This window comes from Belonocnema kinseyi, chromosome 6 (genome assembly GCF_010883055.1).
Source record: "Belonocnema kinseyi isolate 2016_QV_RU_SX_M_011 chromosome 6, B_treatae_v1, whole genome shotgun sequence".
Lineage (NCBI taxonomy): Eukaryota > Metazoa > Arthropoda > Insecta > Hymenoptera > Cynipidae > Belonocnema > Belonocnema kinseyi.
The window spans coordinates 92,714,212-92,724,471 of NC_046662.1; the positions used below are offsets into that span (position 1 = coordinate 92,714,212).

At 31.2% G+C, this 10,260-nt stretch overlaps 1 protein-coding gene across 3 annotated transcripts; it reads left to right on the forward strand.

Annotated features, from left to right (window-relative positions):
* The first annotated feature begins 314 nt into the window (after window positions 1–314).
* Window positions 315–10,254, forward strand: LOC117174447 (AP-2 complex subunit mu). 3 transcript variants are annotated; one of them, XM_033363586.1, is made up of 5 exons: window positions 315–424; window positions 1,592–1,972; window positions 2,056–2,306; window positions 8,782–9,038; window positions 9,134–10,254. In XM_033363586.1, the coding sequence occupies exons 2-5, from the start codon at window positions 1,633–1,635 to the stop codon at window positions 9,612–9,614; spliced, it is 1,329 nt and encodes a 442-aa protein (XP_033219477.1). In that variant the 5' UTR covers window positions 315–424; window positions 1,592–1,632; the 3' UTR covers window positions 9,615–10,254. The 3 variants fall into 3 exon arrangements, with proteins under 3 accessions (XP_033219477.1, XP_033219478.1, XP_033219479.1); XM_033363587.1 differs by lacking the exon at window positions 315–424 and adding an exon at window positions 537–683; XM_033363588.1 differs by lacking the exon at window positions 315–424 and adding an exon at window positions 710–831.
* Window positions 10,255–10,260: the final 6 nt, after the last annotated feature.

The window sequence follows — 10,260 nt, forward strand, 5'->3', positions numbered from 1 at the left end:
AAAAATCTTCTAAAAGTAAAAAGCATGGAATTGCAAACTTTTCTTACCAATTGGAAATTTATATTACGCGCGTTTTAAAAGCTATGTGAGTCAAATTCATGTCTCGTTGATAAGCTTTTTTAATAAAATTATAAATTAGACCTGATGTATTTGATGAGCGATAACTAAAAAATTTATATAAGTATCTCACACAACAATATAACAACAGACATGAAATTTATTGCGTAGATATATTGAACCCGGATCTAAATATTTGACCCGTGTAGTTTTAGAAATGGGTGTCGTCGTCTTCGCGGTACTTCGGCAATAATCGGAACCGGTCGATAGTGTTCACAAGTGTTCAGCGGTTCTTTCTTGGTTATTTTCTCGAGATTATTTGAGCCTTTCCGTCAGGCCGTTTTAATTTTCTGCTAAGGAGCAATGTGTGAGTATTTACTCAAATAAATCTTTATTTCTGCCTCCCCGAATCAGGATTTCATATTACATCATTTCCGTGCTTCATATTTTCGAGAAGAAACAGTTACTGTGGATTCATTCTAACTAGTTGTGAAACGTATACTAAAGATCGTCTCGGAAATGTCATTCGTGAAAAGGGGCGTTTCAGATTGACGCTCAGATTGCTTAATTACGAAACAAATTAAGGATTAAGTGCCAATTATTGTTCGAATCCGTCATCATTCCAAGTACGAATTTTCCTCGCTGACAATTTTCAGTCGTTTTATTGATTTTCGACCGATGCGAGAAATAAAAATAGATTTCTCAGCAAATACCACAGCTGGGTCGTTTTATAAATGAAATTTTTCATGAAAAATTAGTCGGATTTTTTTGCAGGTGGTTCAGTGATCTTTTATCTTAGCAAGTGTTTTTTTGGGTTTTTGAGGAAAGTGCAGCTATAAATTTGACTTTTGTTCTCTTGCTTCAAGAGTAAGGATTGGAGTCATCGGTGTAATGGCTTATTTCAAGCTCCAACTGTCAAATTATTTTGGGTTTTTGTATTTCAATGATAAAATTAAGACTATTATATAGCCTAGTTTTTGTAGGAATTTTATTAACAATTTGCTTTAACCTCACAACAGTTTAATAATAATTGGATATTTGGTTGTAAATGATAGGAATTTATGTATTTTCACTGCTATTGAAAAGGTGTAATTCAATTATCACTTTAAAATTGAGAAGATTGTTGTTGACCCACTCACCTACTTTGAAATTATTTGACAACGATTTCAACATTCTTTATTAACCATACATTTAAAAGGAAATACAAACTCGAAGAATTTTATATGCTAATTTTCATACATAAATATAGTTAAAATATTTCTATACGACTGTAAACACTTTATTCTGCTCCGAAATAACCTAACCTAAATTAAAGATAACCTAATATTTTGCCAGTCGTTAAATATATTATTGTACAATTATTATTTATTTAAATAATCTCTTAGTTGAATTTAATTGTCCGAGTTCATGGTTTGGTTAGTATATTTAAAAAAAAAAGCAAATATATATCTCGACAATAAAATGTTGTTTTTTAGTGTAGCCTAATGCTTTGACCAGTTAAGAGATGATTATAAACCGTACTTACTTATTGCAGATTTGTAAGAAAAAAAGCCTGATTCGAAATCTTCTATCAAAATGATAGGAGGCTTGTTTGTTTACAATCACAAGGGGGAAGTTCTCATATCCCGGGTGTACCGAGATGACATTGGGCGCAATGCCGTAGACGCTTTTAGGGTAAATGTGATCCACGCTCGTCAGCAAGTTCGATCTCCTGTGACTAACATCGCCAGGACTTCGTTCTTTCACATAAAACGAGCGAACATTTGGCTCGCAGCAGTCACGAAACAAAATGTCAACGCCGCAATGGTTTTCGAATTCTTGCTCAAGATCATTGAAGTCATGCAATCTTACTTCGGCAAGATATCCGAGGAGAACATCAAGAACAACTTTGTCCTGATTTACGAATTGCTTGATGGTAAAAAACCTTCACGAGATCCTCTATCTAGAATATAAAATCACAGTTTATAAACTCTGAATCTCCCAACTTGTGTTTTACAGAGATCCTTGACTTTGGCTATCCGCAGAATTGCGATACAGGAGTACTCAAGACGTTTATAACTCAGCAGGGAGTCAAGTCAGCAACGAAGGAAGAACAGGCACAAATAACTTCGCAAGTAACTGGACAAATAGGATGGAGACGGGAGGGTATAAAGTACCGACGAAACGAACTCTTCTTAGATGTATTGGAGTACGTGAATCTCTTGATGAGTCCGCAGGGTCAAGTTCTGAGTGCTCACGTTGCCGGAAAGGTAGATCATTTCTGAATTAACTCAAACTTCTTTTGTAGATCTTCAGTAGAAAATTTATATTTATGATACGAACAGTATTACTACAAAATCCCGAGAAATAAAAAAAAACGATCAAATTTGGATAAGAGACTCTTCTCCCTTGAAATTAAAGAAAGCAAAAATAGAGGAAAGAAAACGAAGGCAACTTCTAAACCTCCATCCTTTTTTCTCGTATCTTTTTATTTATTTTTTTAAAAACACACTAAATAAAATAAATGTGGTCAATAAATACTTCATAAATCAAGAAACTGATTTAGAGAAATCGAATAATAGTTATGATAGTATGATTAATTACATTTAACAAGGGTCCGTACTTAAATTACGTAAGTAATTTACGGTTATTTAGTTCCCAGAAATAATAAGATGTGGGGCTTGAAACTAATGGATTTTTTTTTGTATTTAAGACAATACATACTTTGCAGGGTGAAAACTATATTTTAAAAATTCCTTTATTTTTCCTTGGCCAACTTTTGATTTTCCCTGTCTATTAACATTCAAATGCCAGCATTTCAATCTTGTAATATTTTTAACATAGGATCTTTTATGAACAGGAGTAAAACAATATTTTCAGATAAAAATGTTTAATTATTTTCAATTGTACTTATTTATTTACTTACTTTAAACAATCAAAAAATACTTTTCTACCACAAAATATGATTTTTTAACAGAATTCTTGAATCTTAAACAAAATAATTAAATTTTCAATAAAATAAATGAATTTTTCGCCTAAAAGATGAATTCTCAACAAAAAAAGTTAGATAGTTGACATTTAAACTAAAATAGTTGAAATTTCATGGAAGTAAAAAAGAATTTGAAAAGCAAATAGACTAATTTTAATCAAATAAAGATTTTTAAGTCACAAAAGAAGCAAAGTTTATTCAAATTCATGAACCTTCAAACCAAAAGGCGAATATTCTGTACAAAAATTGAATTTCCAACGAGGAAATACAAACATTTTAGAAAAAAAATTCAACATAATAAATCAAAATTCAACCAAATAGATGAATTTTTAACTAACAATATAAATCTTCAAGAAAAAAATGATTTCTGAACAAAAGTATTCAACCAAAGTTCAAACAAAATACTGAAACAGATGAATTAAAAAAAATTAACAAAAAAGTTAATTTTTCATCCAAAAAAGATTTTAATTTCACTTTTCAATGTCAAAATATGAGTGTTAAACAAAAAGTAATTTTTGTAGGGACATAATTGACCTGTCCACCTAAAAATACAAATTTCATAGCAAACAGTTACATTTTATCCTAGATAGATGAAATTTTTACTGAATTTGACAAATCTTTCAATTAAAAACACTAAAAAAGACTTCAGTTGAGAACATTGTTGCATTTTTATCCAAGAAAGATGCAATTTCTACTAAAATGGATGCATTTTTTAATTAAAAAGACGAACTTTAAAAAAAGTTGCATTTTCAGCCATAAAAGATTTCAGTTGACTTTTCAAAACCAATATATGATTTTTTTTCGGAAAGTAAATTTTCTACGAAAATAATTGAGATTTCAACCCAAAAAGATCAATTGCTAACAAAACAGTTGAATATTAAGCCAAAAAGCATGGTTTTTAAACCAAATTATTGAATTTTCAAGCACATAATAAACTTTATAACAAAAAAGATATATTCAGGAGGAAGAAACTGCAAAAATAAGTAAATATAAATAAAAGTAAAATAATTTAATCACAAGATTATTATATCAGGATTACCGAAAAACATCATTTTGAAAATTCCCTAACTTTTGCCTCACCAATTTTTCATTTTTCCTGATTATTAGTGTTCAAATACCAGAATCTTAAACTTGTAACATTATAAACTTAGAATCTTTTATATACGGAATAAAAAAATTTTCCTGTCAATTCCCTGACTAATAAAATTCCCTAACCTTAAAAAAATTTATGTTTTGCTAAGCTCGTTTTTCACTCATCAGGTTTCTTTTGCGTTTAAAGTTAAATTCATATTAAATTTCTGTACTTTTACTTTTTTTTTTTAATTTATGTACTTTTACTTTTTTTTTTAATTTCTGTACTTTGAGTTATTTGTTTCATTTGCGAATTTTCGAAAATTACCTACATAAATGAAATGTCTCCAATGATTTTCTATGCATCATTCTTTATTTTTAAATTTAACTTGAATTAAGTGGGTTCCCTTGATTGTTTCTATTTTTGTTGAAATTTGCAATCGATAACGTATTTTGGGCGGGGTTTGTGTTATGAATGAGAAGGTGCATGGCACATTATTTTTGAGTTGTCCCTATTTTAAGAGTAATTTCTCTCTACCAATGAAAATAGAAAAGAAGGGAGTTTGGCGCTCTTCTATCCTATCATAAACGACATAATAGCTAGTCCAGCTGGTTTACATTTTACGAAGTTTTCTTGTATATTTTCACCATAACCTTAACATACGTCGAAACCCCTCCCCCTCTTCTCATACTATCAGACCTGTATTTTCGGGAGAAAATTTATGGACTAAAATATTTACAGGATGCACAGTCTTCCCCCCTTTTTTTAGTTTCCCCTTTTTTCTTGACATTCTTTTTTTACCCTATTCTCAAAAAACTTCCCATTTCCTCTTTAAATATATGATATTTTAAAATACAATATTTGTATTGCGCAAAAAAAGTCTCTGTAATTAGACAGTGTGCCCTTGATTGAATAATAATTTAATCAATTATGGTACTTAAATAAATGATTATTTATGAATAAATAAGTTATACGTTTCCAGTGCTGAACCATATGCTGAACCATATATTTAGTACTTTTTAAATAACTATTGGAAGTTGAACACTTGTTAATGAAAACGTATAAAGTTAAATACCGAATTAAAAATTGAATATTCTAAATGTTAAAATAAATCGAATCGTTTAAGCTGAGGGAAAAAATTGACCGATTATTAAAAAACTAAAGTATTAAAATAATACACTAATAAAATTGCAATAGTAACAAATTTTCAAAATAAATTTTTTGATCAATAACAATTTTATCTGAAAATTTTCAAAAACATGTTTTTTCTATTGAGTTATATGCACACATCTAAAAAAAGTTAAATATGTCGAGTCTGAAATTTATACAGCTTGAATCAAAGTAACATTTTATCATTGTTCTTTTCAGGGGGAAAAAAACTTTTGTTTTGATCTAAGATTTTTGGGATTTCATTTTTTTGTCGCGATTTTGGAACGTTATAAACACCACGAAAATGTTGTTTCCCACGAATGAAAAATAATTACATGTTTCATTGATTCAAGCTGAAGAAATTTCAGGTCCAAAAAACAACCATTTCAATCCAAAAAACATGTTTTTGTATATATTAAAAAAATTGTATTCAGGGCCATTTTTTTGTTAGTAAAAAAATTTTTAATTGTGAACTGAAACAAGCGAACAGAAGACAATAAACTTTTTTTTTTTAAATGATTCTTTACTCGTTTTGGATTTCGAACCACAAATGGTTATGCCTCAGCTCAACTATTTATATTAATTTTATCATTTTTACTTCGCTCTACTGAAGAGTGTTGTTCTAAATTTATATTTGAAAATATTTATTCTACCAAGGAAGAAATCACAAATCTTGGAAAGAAATATTTATGAGAACGATGTTAAATATATCAAAATTCTGTATTTAACTCATTTTACTTTTCCTCGGGCGTTTTTATATCACTGTGAATAGACTTCCAACGACCCAAGAATATCCAATTTTTAAAAATAAATTCTTTAATGGCAAAAACCGTTGAAAATTATTTAAAAGTACGACATTCCCTATAAAAAGATCGTTTGTTTTCTTCGACATGTAAAAATAAATGTTTAATCTTTCCCCTATTTCCCCCATTTTTCGTGAGAAAAGTACCCTATTTCCCCCTTTTCAGCTCCTTTTGCGCCGTGATTTCTGATATAAGAAAATTGTTTGATGCATCTAGAACCACTAAACTTAATTTTTGGAAATTTTTTGCACCAATCAAAATTATTTTTCAATACATCACCGCTCTCATATTTTCACATAACCGCATAACTATTGCGAATTCCATTATGCTTTTATTGCAAAAATATATAACTTTCTTTCAATAATGCTTTAACAAGAAATCAAAAGTGCCCGATAAGTAGAGAATTTTACATAAACACAAATTTAATTAAATTTTTATTGTTAGAAAGGAAATTATGGTCATTTAAATGGAAAAGTCTATAAATTAATGGATAAACTATTATCGTATCGGCGAACAAACTCTAAAAATTTAAAGGCAATCGGGAGACATGACGTCTAAAACCGGCAATTAAAACATAATGCCTCTGCGGAATGTTTCACGCATTTGGTTTTAGTTTTCACTTAGATCTCATGTGATTAGATCTTCTGGTTTCCCTATGGGTTTTGACACGTGAAAAATCTGTGTTTAATGCCTTGAAAAAGGTGTTAAGCGATCATCAAAACATTGGTAGATTTTTTGTTCATTTTTTTTATTGTAACTTGAAAACGTATAAAAATACGAGAGAAAAAAAGAAGGAAAGGCTTTTGAAATTTGCCTCCTTATTTAAATTTGAACAGAGGTAATTAAGAGTATGTTGTCCAAATTTGAAGGGTTACACTACACTGTAAAAAGTTTTATGTAATTTTACCACAAAGATCATAGGACATAAAAATACTAGTGATTATTGTGGGAAATTTATCAAAATTTGGTAGAAATAACACGATAGTGTAAAATCGCGCACAGATGGTAAAAAGAAGTTATGGAAGAATGGAAATTACAGTGGAATTACTGTGAAATTACAGTGACGCTGTAAAACGTCGCATGTAAAATGTTGCGTATGTGCAATGACAAGCCCGGGTATTATGAATCGCTGAATGTATGTTTTTATTAATTCGAATCGTAAGAATAATAAGATATATAAATAAGAGGAGTCATGTGTTTATTAGACAGAAAAAATTTAACTTTTTGTTTGGTTTGCTGTTACAAAACAAATACGCATCAAACTTATAATGTTATGACCAGTGGGCGAAATAAGCGCATCCTAATTTATATCAGCTGCTGTCGAAACTTCAAAATTATTATTTTTTTTCGCAAGCAAACTAAACATGCGAACAAATTTATTTAAGTAAAACACATTGTGCTTTGCCTTTGTGATGCGCTCAACTCAGCACAATCCACGATTTCAATTCTAAAATATATCCGAATGCTGCTAAAATTTTGCACAATCTTGCACTGAATTTACTTGCAGGCTTCGTAGGTTACCAAGCCATCAAGCGCTCAACAGCGGAATTACAAGGATTATGGAATTTTACATCGCTGCTGTAAAACGTATTACACTCCGCGTGTGAAATTACACTAATCGTTGGAAGCTTACATAAACGTTGTAAAACTACATTTTTATTTCGGTTACACTTTAGAGTAAAATTCCCACAAAAATCACTGGTATTTTTTATTCTATGATTATTGTGGGAAAATTACACGTTCATTGTAAATTTCATTCATTTATGGTAAAATTCCTTTAATAATCACTGTCAATTTACAAGAAACGTTTAATTTTTCACAACAATCATAGGAAAAAGTTACATAATGAAATGTAATTATCAGCAATATTTTTTACAGTGTACATAACTACATAACCATAAAAATCGGAATTTTTCAGGAGAGCGAAATAACTTTCTCTAAAATCAAAATCACCATTCAAAGAGAAAAGATAGCGACTAAAGATCTATTTTTCAGTTTTGTTTTAAAATAATAAAACCTTGCTTCCGAGATATTCGGAGGCCAAATAAGAATGAATAAGTTTTAATCCAACAAAATTATTCTATTCCGGGGAAATAAAGATTCATTGTGACAGTATCGTACTGTGACAGACGATTTTTCGTTAAAAGTTCTATAAAAAGAAGTAGTCATATGTTTCTGAATAAATAAACAATAATAATTTTACGAAATAACGCTTCAGATCGCAAGGCAAACTTAAGTAAAGAAGCCTCATAAATGTGGCTTTTTGAAGAAAATGAAGATTAAAAATTTTAGGCTGGAATTTTATTGGTACTTTGATGCTGAAAAAAGTTGCATGTAGTTATATTTAAGAACTTTTACTTTTAAAAAAATGTATTTTTTATTTTATTGCATTTAAAAATATTTAGGAGGGAGAATTTGGTCAGAAAAAGGTTTAAAAAAATATATAAGAGGTTAAGCAATTAAAAAAGAAAAGATATAGATCCTTTTGACACAATATGTGTTTGATTTTTGCAGAATTTTTTATGCAAAAAGCCCATTTTCGAATAAGATGTTAGTTATCCAGTTCTGTACTGCAATCCTTTATTTGATTATTCGATTATTATTGTTTTTTTTTTAATTCTCAATAAATTCGTAGTTAATTAGAATGTGGGACGTTAAAGATGATTCATAATGTTAATTTATTCTGAAATTAGTTTCCTATATTTTGACTGACAGTTTCCTTTGCTTTGCAGGTGGTTATGAAATCCTACCTCTCTGGAATGCCCGAGTGCAAGTTTGGTATCAACGATAAAATCGTGATGGACACTAAGGGGCTGAAGGGAGCAGGCGGGATTTGCTGCGGAAACGAAGAAGCTTCTGGCTCTCGATCTGGAAAACCCATGGTAGTTATAGACGATTGCCAGTTTCATCAATGCGTCAAGCTCTCCAAATTCGAGACCGAACATTCCATTAGTTTTATTCCGCCTGATGGCGAGTTTGAGTTGATGAGGTGAGAGATGACAATTCGTACAACTCTCCCCCTTTCTATATCTTTTCCCCTCCTCTCTCTAGTACCAATTCTGAAAATTGTATTTTCTCTGTTAGGTATCGCACCACGAAAGACATTTCACTGCCATTCCGCGTGATACCATTGGTGCGTGAAGTTGGTCGAACCAAGATGGAGGTGAAAGCAGTCTTGAAGTCGAATTTCAAACCGTCGCTGCTTGGGCAGAAAATCGAGGTGCGAATCCCGACGCCTCTGAATACGGCAGGCGTGCAGCTGATTTGCATGAAAGGAAAGGCGAAGTACAAGGCTTCGGAAAATGCGATTGTTTGGAAAATCAAGAGAATCGCAGGGATGAAGGAGACGCAACTCTCGGCGGAGATTGACTTGCTCGAGACAGATACGAAGAGGAAGTGGACTCGACCTCCGATTTCGATGAACTTCGAGGTTCCATTCGCTCCTTCGGGCTTCAAAGTTCGCTACTTGAAAGTTTTTGAATCGAAGCTCAATTACTCAGACCATGATGTTATTAAGTGGGTTAGGTACATCGGGCGCAGCGGTCTCTACGAAACTCGATGCTAAATAATACTCCAGATTCTTGATTGATTATAGCGGAATAATCTGAGCGTGAGAACTCGAACTCCATATTAGTAGAACCTTTCTCTGAGTGTACATCCAAAACGACCCCTCTGGCGTTGATAGTCCCAACTAACTCTGCTCTTTGAGTTGGTCTTTTAAAATTATTTTTTATTTTCTTTTAACTTCCCTAAGACCTTCTAAATTCCCCAAATTCTTTGAAGTTCCTGGATTCTCCGAGTTCCCTTAATTCTCTGAATTCCTTGAATGTGTTTAATTCAATTACAAGGAAGTTAAAGGAAATAAAAAATCAGAGTGGTTGTTTTAGGTGTTAACTTTGATAGTGGTTCTTTTAACGTCGATGTTTCAGACTGATGGATTGCCATCGAGCTCTTAAGGTGCATAATGGGTTCGGCAATTTTGTATATTTTCTGCATAGTTTAATCTGGCAATTTTATTTAATGTTGTGAGCTTTTACAGCCAGCCGCCAGTGCATCAGAATCCCATCGTTGTATGAAAATGAGAGTGTAAATGAAATGAGCATTCGTTAGATTTGAAGCTCGCACATCCATTCCCTATTCGAAACGATGAATATCAGTAGAAAAGATATTTGAATTATTATCAAAGCACAATTGCTTATATAAATATATAA